This window comes from Topomyia yanbarensis, chromosome 3 (assembly GCF_030247195.1).
Source record: "Topomyia yanbarensis strain Yona2022 chromosome 3, ASM3024719v1, whole genome shotgun sequence".
Classification (NCBI taxonomy): domain Eukaryota; kingdom Metazoa; phylum Arthropoda; class Insecta; order Diptera; family Culicidae; genus Topomyia; species Topomyia yanbarensis.
Genome location: NC_080672.1, coordinates 178,756,757 through 178,770,737, shown reverse-complemented (window position 1 = coordinate 178,770,737; position 13,981 = coordinate 178,756,757). Strand labels below are relative to the sequence as shown.

The 13,981-nt window shown below is 38.0% G+C and overlaps 1 protein-coding gene across 9 annotated transcripts in view; it reads left to right on the top strand.

The window, feature by feature from the left end:
- The window catches only part of LOC131693897 (zinc finger protein OZF-like), a 411,867-nt gene that overhangs the window by 381,957 nt on the left and 15,929 nt on the right, over positions 1-13,981 (top strand). For all 9 annotated transcript variants that reach the window (XM_058982163.1, XM_058982156.1, XM_058982160.1 and 6 more), the window contains one exon: positions 3,497-3,566. In XM_058982163.1, the coding sequence (XP_058838146.1) occupies positions 3,497-3,566 (70 nt within the window). The remainder of the gene's footprint in view (positions 1-3,496; positions 3,567-13,981) is intronic.

Sequence of the window (13,981 nt, the reverse complement as noted above, 5' to 3'; positions counted from 1 at the left end):
TGATTGCTCTTTTTTTACTATTTTAGTGCTCTTTTGTGACTATTTTATGGTTCAATTTTTCATAATCTATGGATCAAATCACCCTTTTTTATGGATCATTTACACTGCTTTATGGATTTTCAGTTTTGTTTTATGGAACATGGACAACTTTTTCATGGATCGTTTTTCAATTTTTTATGGATCATTTTTGTTGTTTTAGCGGCGCAAACTTAGGGCTGCCTTTTCCAAACACTCCCACCAATCATACAAGTACGTCTGTTTGCTGAAATCTATATATATATATATATATATATATATATATATATATATATATATATATATATATATATATATATATATATATATATATATATATATATATATATATATATATATATATATATATATATATATATATATATATATATATATATATATATATATATATATATATATATATATATATATATATATATATATATATATATATATATATATATATATAAATATATATATATATATATATATATATATATATATATATATATATATATATATATATATATATATATATATATATATATATATATATATATATATATATATATATATATATATATATATATATATATATATATATATATATATATATATATATATATATATATATATATATATATTAGGGTGGGGCAAAATGATCGTTTTTTCAGCACAGCACTTTTTTGGTTCCATTTGAGGTCCCAAACAACTGTGCAAAATTTGTGGTCGATTGGATTTGACCCGGCGTAGCGCATTGCGTTTGAAATTTGTATGGAAATTAGTATGGGAAAACCTACTTTTTTGCATTTTCAATTTTACAGACAACAATTCTTCCTGCAGTATACCAACAATTAGATAGAAGTGTAGTCCAAGATATGCTGAACAACTTTGCCGAAGGATACATGGTACTAGAATGTCTCTACAACATGTTACAGCTGTTCAAAGTTCGATAGATCGAATTAATTGCCAAAAATCATTTTTTTTGCCAACACTGCGGGTGTACCAATGATATTTCATATAGTATACCAAAATAACATCATATACTTTAGATTTACCACATTGGTATGTTTGGATGAATTATTCAAAAGCCTTAGCTCAATTTCATGGGCCAAGGTAGTTACGCAATAGCGCGTAGTGAGTGGAGAGGAAGGGGGGATGCTTCAACATATAGAAATTCTAACTGAAATAACTGAAATCTTGTCGAGTTGAAATGTTCAGATGAATTATTTTACAACTTTAACACAATCCACAAGAGCCCCAGTTCTACAGCAATTTTTACTTCAGGTGATCGAACAACATCGAAAAGAGCATCCTATCAAAACATAGTGCGTATTAAACTGAAATATAATCCATGCATCCTCTGACATATCAATTCGACATCAGTTGATTCAGTCTGTAACTTTTCTTCCATTGATATAAAGTCAATGCAGAGAGATACAGTATGGTTCGTTTCATCGTTTCTAGTATACATAGGACATTGTGCATATGTTTTAAAACAGCTGTGACCCGGTGCGCTTCGCTACACCCATCAGGACTAAACGAAATATTTTAAAAATACTAAAAATACCAAATATTTTTACTCGCGGATAGACAATGTTCTCAGTTTGACCACCTGGAGCACAATTAAATTAATTGCTCTGTTTTCCTATACACAATCGTTTGAAATCCCTTGATATCATTCGAATTCGAGGTACATCTGCTCCATTATATTTTCTAGCTACAATGGTCGCTTAAATGAAATTTTTCAACCAAAGCATAGTTGTGGTGGGTCGATGTTACGCAGTAACTAATATAATAGGCACACAAAGTTTCAATTGCAACACATGCGGTGCACAGTGTTGCAAAACGACGTTTTCACGATCAAAATTTAATAACTCCTGATCCATTGGTTTTGGAGAATGGATTTTTTCTAAGAATTTTCTGGATATAAATAGATTCATGTTTTGATATAATAAATTGAGTGATTGACCCCTAAAAGTGAGATAGAAAATTTATTTCCCCAAATAATTTAGCTAGAAGCTCACTGTCTTCAGTAAAGTTCTAGAAAATATTATTGTGAAAATCTTTACTGAAGATACTAAACCTCTATGTAGTAACAGCAGTGAGATATGTAGGTTTGCTTGGGATAGACCCCTTCAAAACAGTTTTCGAATATAACTTTTTACGATTACTTTTTATTATTAAAAGTGTCTTCTACAAAGTTGTTAAAAGCGATAAAATACACATTTTTATAACAACGATGAATCTGTAGCTCTCGAAACAACAAAGTTATTGTCAATTTTCGAATATTTTTTATCAATTTACACCTTAAGTAACTTCCTTAATCGCAAAAATTCGTAGAAAGAACTTTATTTTTTCGATTAAATATAAAAACCTTCGTCTGACGAAGACTGCTGGGTTGGTAACGTATAAAACCAATACTCCTGAAAGCATGGTGGATCGACTGAATTGAATAATTCAATACGATAATCCATAGATTTATATGCGTAACAGAATTACCATCGATTTTATTTTGGATGGAGTAGTGTATGAAAATGAAGTCAATTTACGCAATCGATTAATTCTTCAACAGATTGTATTATGTTACAAAATCATGTGGAAATGTGGTGCAAGTTATTGTTTCATCGATTAACATTGTTCTGTTGTCATCGTAATGCAACAAATAACTTTTGTTGTTTTTCAAGAACATGTTGCAAATGCTACAATGTCAACTTTGACTAGTAATACTAAAAATATAAAAATTATTTTCAAATTTCTCAAATGGCAGTGTACGTGGATTACACAGAACTATTAATAATTGCAAAAATATCGATATATGAAAAAATGTGGACGCCATCCATTCATTTTTTCTTCACTAAGGAGAAGATTGTTTAAAACCATCTTTGCGCGTGATAGTATCCTATCACTAAATTAGTTATGGAATATGCGTTTCGAATTCAACTCATTAGAATCCGACACCAACTTAGCGACAGAACCCAGCCAGCGCTGGATTGACGTTAGTTAGTGCCGGATTCTGATGAGACGAAGCTAAAACGCAAATTTCATACCTAATTTCGTAATAGGTTTTGTACTCTCACGCAAACAATTTTCAATTCAGTGGAGAAAAAGTTTTACCCAAATTTTTCTCCACTAAGGAGAAATGTAGCACAGTTCTCATCATTCTCATCAGCTTAATCAAAACTTCTTTTCTTATGGAATATTACGCTGGACTAAGAATTTGCTAAGAAACATAGACAATATTTTCACTTTTGATAAGCTAGCGATAATCCGGCACTAGCGTAGTCCTGTCACAATGTCTGACAAGACGCTCCGAAACGCAAATTGCACAACTAATTTACTAAACCGATATTGCACAATCTCAAAATAAAACATGTAACCGCTGAACTGAAAATGAGTATAACGACACTAAACTTAACGGCCAATTTTATGTTTCATTGTTTTTATATTTAAAGAAAATTTGATAATTTACTATTTTCAGGTGAACGTCCATATGCGTGTGATATTTGTAATAAAACTTTTGCCGTTAAAAGTTACGTCACAGCTCACCGGTGAGTATGCAATAATTGTGCAATGAGACATTATTTAAGACATCATGGCGTAAAATCCAAAGCGGCATTGTAAACGTTGCTTTGAATCGCATATTAATTGTTCTTTGTTCCATAGAATTTCCTAATCCCTATCTTAGTGGTATTGAGTTGCAATTAAGGGGTTATATATGTAGAGATGCGGGAAAAAAGGGAAAAGTTTGAATTTCTGTAAAGGTATGTTGCTATATTTTTATGAAATATTTGTTATACGTCTAGCATAGTACAATGTCCAATTTGCAAAATCCACTTGAAAACATAAAAACCTATTGTAATTCACCAATGGGTGCAATTACGCTTTTCTCATTCATCCAAACTATGATTCATTAGCTGGTTTTGTTCAATAAAATTGTGGAAATGTCTATTACATTCTTATTTTACTTAGTACGTATCCCACGCCCACCACGAAAGTAGACGCTGACTCACTTTAAACAAAAAGTATAAAGGAAACCGGGGCTACTTGGCGATGTTTTCAGTTTCTATTTTTTACCGATTTAATGTAGATAGATCTTGCAAAATATGACATGTGACATGAAAGGGCAGACTGTTGGCAACATCCCTGAATTTTATCAAAGTGTTTGTTGCATTGTGTTGTTTTTATAGACAAAAATGTGTGACGCGGAAAACCCGCAAATTTACCCCGGCCTCGGGGTAAGTTGGCGGTATGTATGAATATACCAGAAAATAAGCAATCAAATCGAGATTCAATTACATTAAGGGTCCTTGTGGAATGTGCTGAATGTCTTTTCAATAAAACTATATTAACCGACATTTTCCAATATATTTTAGTCTCAATACCCCGTCATTTTACTTTGACGCGTATTCCATTTTCAAAAGCATATTTTCGAAATTCTTCAGCCAATTGGCCGAAATAAATATTCTCTGCATTAACAAGATACACAAAGTTTTACTTTTCAGTGAATTCCAAAAATAAAAATATTTGAAGACTATATTTGCACTGTAAATAGTATCACCCCGCGTGCATCACTGTCAACTTACCCCAACCGCTTATTTTACAAAAAACTAGGGGTCGGTAATGTCCAGGACATAACCGTGTGTTGACGTAGGACTATTGGTTGACGTATCATATTATTTAAATCCTGCTTGTATCTCTTTCAAATGGCTAAATTTACATCTTAAATTTGATTAAACAAGTTCAGCGAAATTTTCCTGGGGATTTACAATAGTATCCTGTCCGGTAATCTATTCAGTAAAATAATTTTATTACTGAGTTCCCCGCATAAAATACAGGTATATGGGCATCTGTCAATAAGAGTTGATAGCTTGTGGTAAATTTTTGCCGATAAAAGTTAAGGAATGCTTCAGTCATTCGAAATTTAAATTTTGCGAATTACTATAGTAAGAGTAGCATGTCAAGAGCATGAGTTAATATTTTTTAAGGTTATGCAGAAAATTTCCACTCACATTTTGTCCTACGTCAACACCCTTGTTATGTTCCGGAGCTTATTGCGCACTTACCACCAACCTGGACTTCACACTTTCAAAGTGCGAGTTTTCAAAACACATGTATTTTAAGAGTTAGAGATGGTATTTTCATAGACAGACCAGTTGAACTAACCAGTCTATCAGAAGAATTTGAAAGAGGAATGGTAAGTGCGCAGTGCGGTTAGAATCCAGTTTTAGAGCCACAAGCAATACCTACCCCTAATTTTTCTCGTTTACCTCAAATTTTCAACTTTCAACTCGAATATCATTTTATATAATGGTTTCAGCAAACCGACGTATTTGTATGATTGGTGGGAGTGTTAGGAAAATGTTTTAGTGGGGGTGACGACATAAAATCGTTTATTGTACATTTTACAACATTTCACCAGATGGTTAAGTTGTTTGAAAAACATAAAGACTACTGCGGCTATATCTGTCAAACTTTAGCTTCGGCAGTTCAAAAAGAAACCTTACACATTTCGCTGATGTCAAATTGAATTTAGCAAAGAACGACACAACAGCGACATACGTTGAAACAAATCCAACAAATCAGTAAAATATGCCACCAAGCTTTAGCAAAACAATCTTTGATTGAACTCTGAAATTATAAACGATAACATTACAACTCTGGGCAAAACTAGGGTGAAAAGCCCACTTTTAGGAAGCTTACCGTACTACTTTTACGCTGTATTCAATTGATGTAGGGTTGCCACCTCTTGAGAGGCGTTGACCTGGAGATTTTCACTGACCTGGGGGGTGGTGGATTTTCAGTGGAACTAGACAGAAATTGAAATTAAAACGATTGCTCGGCATTTTAGAGCACTTTAATCGTTTTTTATTACTACGTTAAAGTAAAGCTATAATTTAATCTGGTGTAGTATTCAACTTCCCCGACTAAGTGCTACGAATACAAAAGCATCTGCTACTCTCGCTGTGGAGGACAAGTCGAACGAGCATTGCTGTCCTCCACAACTAACAGGAAAAAGCGAGCAAAGGAGGCAGGGCAGCCGCATCACATAGGAAGCACTATGTGGTGTCGATTATTCTTCACCAGAGGTCCCAACAAGGGGCAAAACTCACCTCCCTAGCCAACAGTTACGAATCGTTGGAGTAACAACAACACCGGAAGAACTCGTTTGATGTTGACCTAGCCAGTTGGATCAGAACAAATCTACAATACCTTGGTGCAGCTCCAGCTCCACTAACAGTGAATTGATTTGGTAAAATTGCAGCAAAATAACTTTTTTACACCATTTTGAGCGACTTAGTGGGATGCAACATTTCAATTGTAGCATATAGTGAAATATTACTTTCCTTAATTTGTAGTAAATTTGAGTTCTTTTTCATTTTCATTTCTTTGTGAAAGAAATCAGACATATTTGGTAAACTTATCTTCGCCTTCTTGAAACGAAGGGTTAGTCGGGCAAAAGAAATCTGAACCAGAGTAATAGTTAACTTAGACTTTTTAAATATTTTGTAATGAATAAAAATTGAAATTATGCGTCTTCCCACCAAACCCGGAGAAATTGATGTAAAACCCAGATGCCCGGAGATCGTTCCCGAAAACCGGAGTCTCCGGGTCAAACGTTGTCACTTTCAACCACGTGTTTTAAGTTGTTCTTCAAAACGAAACGCTCGGCTTGTGCTAACGTGTTGAATGATATTAACACTGCACTGCGAAGATGATGATACTGAAGGTACAACACTTCCGTAAGTCTAAGTTGCATTTTTACCTTCAGAAGGTATTCCACTTCACTAAAACTCGGTCGTTTTAAACAAAATTTAAAGTCAACGACCGCAGCGTTGGGTCGAAGTAGAGCTTTTTCGTCAACTTTACTCATGATGACAAGAATAATCCGATGTTTCCTTTGTTCTCGAGACAATGCACACTAGATCGAGAGGCCTGTTGTTCACTTGGCTCGATTGTACGTCTGACTGCGGCAGAAGTAAAAAGTAGACTGACTACGTGCGAACTGAAACTAATGAAAAAATTGGCTGCACCTATCTTTTATACTCGACCGTAGCGAAACGACAGTCCATCCTTTTTATGTTTATCGCGTTTCATTCTTTCGTTGGCCCGCCCCTTTAGTGGACGATGTACAATAAACCGATTACATAATAGAAAGCGCTTTGCGAATGGCATTGGCGAAGAAGATAGAAAAGAGAGCCTTCGCATTCAAAATTGCATTTCTGGTCGAAACTACGAAAAATCCGCCCTTATCAGGGCGACTATTTTCGTCATATGAAGAATTACTTTGATGTTCTCCGCTAGTCTAAATTAACGTACAGTCCTTATAGCTGGAATGTGATAAAGTTTCTCATGCATGTACCCTCTTGCTTGTAATTTTTCAATTTATAATGGCCCAAAAAACCCTAATTTTTGATTGAATGACAATTTTTATTGGCGACTTAATTTAACCCACGCTCCACCACTGGTTGCAGAACAAAAGTTCACTCACAGATTTGGTGCTGTGATTGCTTTTATTGCATGCATGGAATCGACGACTTTTTTAACAGTTTAAATTTACTTTATTGATTTTCTTTTGTATATGTACATTTACATGAAATTGGTCTTTCAAGTGATGCAGATATGATTTCTCTTCAATTTTGGTTATTCTTGCGTATTTTGTTTGTTTTTGATTATGTAGTTTTTGTTACAGACTTGCCGAATCGAACGGAATTTGTTTGTTTTTCAATCCTTAACCTAATCCTTAACCTACTATATACAATATTTACATTTCTAATCCTAGTATAGTCTGCGAATAAGCATATGTTCAGATATTTAGCATTTTTCTTTAAATTTATTTGTTATTGTTGTTGCTCTTTGAGTAAAAGTTCCTATGTTACCTTGCCTGTGGACTAGATTAGTTCGAGTATCAAACGGTAGGTTCAAAATCATTTTTAGTGTTTTATTTTGCAGCACTTGCAGTTTGTTCTTATGGGTGGCTGCACACGTCTGCCACACCGGAATAGCATAATCCATCAGAGGGGCGATTATCTGTTTAAACACTGCCAGCTTGTTGCATCCGGAGAGCTTGGAACGCCGGTTGATGATGGGGTAGAGGCTTTTCACGAGGAGGGAGCATCTGGACTGAACTTTCTCAACGTGTTGGCGGAAGATGAGTTTGGAATCTATTAATAGTCCAAGCGACACTTTGCAGTCGTCCGGAGGATCCAGTTTGGTGGTTTGTCGGTGCTTGAAGATGATTGTCTGGGTCATGGGGAGGTTAAGTTGAATTTTCCAGGTGTTTGTATATTTAACCAAGATGTCCAGACATCGTTGTAATTTACTCCTGAGTTCGCGAACATGTCGTCCCTTCACTAGTATGGCAGTGTCATCCGCAAATAGTGACAGCCAGCAGCCATCGGGAAGGGGAGGTATATCTGACGTGAACAGGCTGTACAATATTGGCCCGAGGAGGCTACTTTGGGGTACACCAGCCGGCATTTGGAAAGAATCGGAGACGGCTCCCTGCAGAGAGACCTTAAATGTTCTATCATGCAGGTAATTGTGAATAATTTTCGTTAGATAGACCGGAACATTGAACTCACAAAGCTTATATATCAGCCCGTCGTGCCACACATTATCGAATGCTTTTTCGACATCAAGTAGCGCCATGGCCGTGGATTTGGAGACGGCTTTGTTTCTTCGGATTATGTTGATGACTCTTAACAGCTGGTGTGTCGTTGAATGACCTCTCCTAAAGTCAAATTGTTCAGGTAGAAGGGTGTTGTTATTGTTCAAGAATACTAGGAGGCGATCCAGTAGCAGCTTTTCATAGACCTTGCTTAGCGATGACAATAGGCTGATGGGTCTGTAGCTCGTGGGTAGCGTGGGATCTTTCCCGGGTTTAAGGATCGGGACGATTTTAGCCATTTTCCAGATGGAAGGGAAGTACTGAAGTTTTAAGCACTTGTTGATCACCTTCGTTAGGAAAGTAAGAGTTCTTTGGCTAAGATTTTTTAGAATGAGGTTGAAAACCCCATCGAACCCGGGTGCCTTCATATTTTTTGTATTCCTGATAACTGAGTGAACTTCTTCTACTGTCACGAGCTGATTTTGAGGCACAACTCCGACTGTTTCGTTTAAACTGCGAACTTTCTCCTCAACCAGTGTTTCGAGCGGGCTTTGGATGTTGCTACCGAGGTTATGTGAGCGCACAAAATTATCGCCGATGATGTTGGCCTTTTCGAGGGGAGAAACATATAGCTTCGCATCCTTTTTTAGCGGTGGAATTGGCTTGGGACGAGACTTGAGTACTTTAGCGACTTTCCAGAATGGCCGTGAGTACGCCGTTAAGTTCTGGATAACCTTTCCAAAATTTTGGTTTTTGAGATGGTCCATTCTAACTTTGATGACAGCGTTGAGATCTGATACGAGTTGTCTTTTATTCAAGTCACCCGTTCTCTGGAATTGACGCCTGTATATGTTTCTCAGGCGAATGTAGTGTTTGGTGTCACGGTTGATTGGGATGAAATTAGCCTTCACTGGTACTTCCCGGATGCAGGACCTATCTGCTTCCTGCACGGCTCGATGGAAGCCAACCAGGCATCGATCAATATCTTCTGTGTTGTTAAGAACTGGATTTTCGTACAGTCGTGAGTCGACTATTCTTTGGAAGGTCACCTAGTTCACTCTATGGTAATCTTTTCTTTGTTGGAGCGGAGTCGCTGTAACCTTTTCATCAAACTCACACACTACAGGGAAGTGATCGGAGCTGAGCTCGGAAAAGGTTTTGGGCTTGGAGACGTCTACATTGGACAAAAAAATGTCCAGAGTGGAAGGATTACCAGCCGGCGAAAGGTAGGTCGGTTCATCGGGAAAGTGGACACAGTAGTAGCCAAGTTGAATATCATCAAAAAGAAGGGATCCGTTTTGATTTTTTCGGTTATTTCTCAAAAAATCATGTCTAACATTCAGGTCACCTCCAATAATAAATTTGGCATTCGTTCTCGTGAGTTTTGACAAGTCATTCTTAAATTGCCTTGCCAAGCCATTGCTCATAAAACATTGACGAGGGCAGTAAGCAGCGATGATTTTAAGTTTCCCTCCAGATGTTTCAATCTCAACACCTATTGTTTCTATCACTGTTGTACTGGGTTGGGGAAGTACGAGAAATTTGACGCCTTTTTTCACAATGATGGCAACACCACCACCTCGAGACTGATTTCTATCCATGCGCACCGTAGAGTAGTAGGGTATGGAGAATGGTATATCGGGAGAAAGATGGGTTTCTGTTATGATACTTACATCTATATCATTTGTGACGATGAAGTCCACAAGCTCAATTTTTTCACTTTGATAGAGTGAGCGTTCCAGTTCATGATTGTTACTGGTTTAACAGCCATAACGGATGACAAGAAGACCCAAAACGTAGATCTGATCGCGGCGTGTGCGGCACTGTTGCAGCTTACCACACATTTCGGTGAAGATTCCCATCAGTTGCTCTGCCGAAAACATTGGAGTTGACAGCTGGTCTGGAGGATTCGTTGAAGGCCCACCGGTCTGTTCGAAAACAGCTGAGGGAGCCCATGGATTATTTGCAGCTGGCGTGGGCTGAGGTGTTGCTGACCCGGACCTAGCTGAAGGCAGCTCAGTGAAGTTGGCGGACGAGAGTGAAGGCACTTCCATTTTCTTCTTTCCTGGTTGAGTTTTTGCGGATGCTTGCTTCCGGATAATTTTGTATTCTTCCCGTTTTGGGCAGTTTCGATCCATGCCTCGATGGTTACCGTTACAATTGGCACAGCGATATTTTACAGCTCCTTCAATCAAGCAGTCTGCAGTGGCATGCGGCTGGCGACAATATCCGCATCGAGGTTTAACATTACAATTTCTCGTCCCGTGGCCGAAGTTCAGGCATCGTTGACACTGAGTGACATCCCGATTGGCACCACGATATGGTTCCCAACGAACAACGATTGAACCAATACTTCTCACTGCTTGTAGTGCGTTATGCGATGGACGGACGAAGGGACGGTCCCTTTTGCAAAGTGAACCAAGTAGAGGCAATCCCGAAAGGCTTTAGTTTTGTCTCGCCGAGACATTTGAAAAACACCGACTGGCATCAACTTGTAGTGGGCACGGAGCTCATTTTCGATTTCCTGTGCGTTCATTACCGGCAATCCACGAATCACGGCCTTGAATGGTTTATTACCCGCAATATCGTGGGTGAAGAATTCGGTTTTGCTGTTTTTTAGATATGTTAAAGCTTTATTATACTCGTCTTTGGAGTTTACCATAACTTTGGTTCCGATTCTGCAAATCTTATATTCAGCTGTGACACCAAGAGCTTTCATCTTCTTCATTATTCTGTCGAGCGGCACTGACTTTATCATAATCGGGGGAAGCTTGACTTTAATTGGCAGCTGTAGATCGCCCTCCTGCAGATCCTGTACCGAGCCACCAAATCCACTTAGGTCGCTTCGGTTTGTTGCAGTTTTCACTACACTCGCAACACTGGTGGGACGCGCAGAATGTGCTGACATTCTGTCTCCCTCGGAACGCAATCGCTTGCCGTCCGGTTCCTTCGGACTTTTCTGCGCCGCTGCGCTATGTTTTTGCTTAGGGCTGGCCTTCGAGCTGGCGCCCGACCGCCGTTTAAAAAAAAAGATTGAACACGCGGAGCAATACAAACACGTCCTATCACGTTAAGACACGCCGAACGAATGATGATGAATCGACGACTTCAAGACCAACTTAAATATGTGAAATCAGTCGTAAAGCTTTTCCTCAATTCTTTTCAATGGGAGTTATTCACATGCTACTCTTGATCGATACAAAGTTTATAAGTAGTTTGCTGGAAAAAATACCCCTGCGCTTTCCATGAAAACACACATACACATGCACCCACCTGAGAACACTTTTAAAGGAATTTCTGCTAAAATTCTTACTAAAATATGATTGGTTGGTGCTGAAAAAGACCGTTTGTTGTTTTATTCTGGGAGATACACCGAATTTAGTTCCCAGTGGATGCGGCGAGCCAGTTGGATGTCTTTCAGCATGATGATCGCTTGGTGTGGATAGCACACAGATTGGTATCCTCGAACAACCAGATAGGCCTCGCCGGCTTCATGGAGGGCCATTACGGCTGAGCTCTGGAAGCGTCGATTGGTTTTGAAATCCTACGCAATCTCATGAACAAGACGCTGGAAGAACAGCTAGTAGATTAGTGTACAATAAACCGATTACATAATAGAAAGCGTTTTGCGAATGGCATTGGCGAAGAAGAAAGAAAAGAGGGCCTTCGCATTCAAAATTCGATTCAGTTCGTCGAGATCGGAAAATGTCTGTGTATGTATGTATGTATGTATGTGTGTGTATGACATGACACATTTAAACTCACACAATTTTCTCAGAGATGGCTGAACCAATTTTCATAAACTTAGTTTCATCTGGAGGGTATAACGCTCCCATAAGCTGCTATTGAATTTTTCGTTGCTCCGACTTCCGGTTCCGGAGTTACGAGTTTAAGAGTGCAGTCACACAGCAAATTCGCATATAAACTGGTACAAGCGACATCCAAATGATGTAAAACATATTAAAATGGGTGCATCCATTACTCTAGCTTGCGGGTCTGGATCATTAATGATCAATCAAAGCAGCTTTGATTACATTGGCCACATATGACGGTTCATGATGCCTACGAGGAACTCGCCAATTTCCTAAGCTAATATCACACCTATTCCCCAGCGCATTCTCTACCGATTTTTACAAACAATAAATGATAACAAAGTGTGGATAAATGAGAATGGCACAATCGCACCACTAGGTGGATAAAAACTGGTTTTTTCAAAGAGGTTTGCCGTGACTACGATTCCACTCCAACAGCTCAAATGAAAGCATAAAACTAAAAAAAACATTAGTTTATGTAGCTGTTCCGTCCTTGAACGATTGATTAAAAAATTCTTCTTTTTGAAAACGGAGACGATTTTTCCAAAAAAAAAACACTTCAACTGAAAGAAAATTATTACAAAATTCACAACATTGATATGAAAATTTTGAGGACAAAATGGAATCGTTTAAGGACACGGCAGTTAAATTACGAACTGGCTAAAAAAATTTTAAGATAGGTTGAAAACTTTTTCGGAAATCGTAGTCACCGCAAAGGCGTGTTTGGGAAACGTGATTTCGAGATAATCGTTTAAAGTTTCAAGTATAAACCACGCCTCCGTAAGGGAGCAAAATGAAAAACGCTATAACTTTGAGTCCACTGCTCTGATCTCTATAAATTTGAGATAACATTCTTAGCAACTGAACTTTACGATAGAAGAAAAAAAAAGATTTTTGGGCCTACTTCAGCATATGTAACCCCGCTCGTAAGTCCACCGCAGGAAAGCCTCACCGCAAGCAGTAAGCAACGAAGGCCGCGTAAAAGTGCCCCAGTCACGGTTGGCGTTAGGAAGCCTCATCGCTACCGAACAGAAACTGTCGCCTTGCGAGAAATTCACAGCTATCAGCAATCGAGCGGGCCTAAATTGTGACCCAAAATAAACCACAAACCAACAAGTTCTTTTCAGAACCAGCCTATATAATCATATTAATTATATTCCAGTAAGATATAAATGAAATTTTCGTTAGGGGTGGGCGTAGCGTAGTTGGTAAATTGATTGCCTTGTACGCAGCGCACCTGGGTTCGAGTCCCGACCCCGCACATAGGGTTAGAAATTTTTCATAAGAGATTTTTCTGACCCGAAGAGGCGAATGACCTTAAGGTTAAAACCTCTATAAACAAAATAAAAAAAATTCGTTTTCCATTGCCTTACAACCTCCATCCCCTTTCCAGTCGGCTTGAATTACTATCAATCTTGATGATGCTGTGCGGCGGGGGCACTAGTTTCCATTATAGTGGAAAATTTAGGTTTGCGCGTTTTTCCCAAAAGTTTTTTAGCTGTGCTGTTTTCAAGGAAGTTGTAGTTGAATTCAAAATAAAATA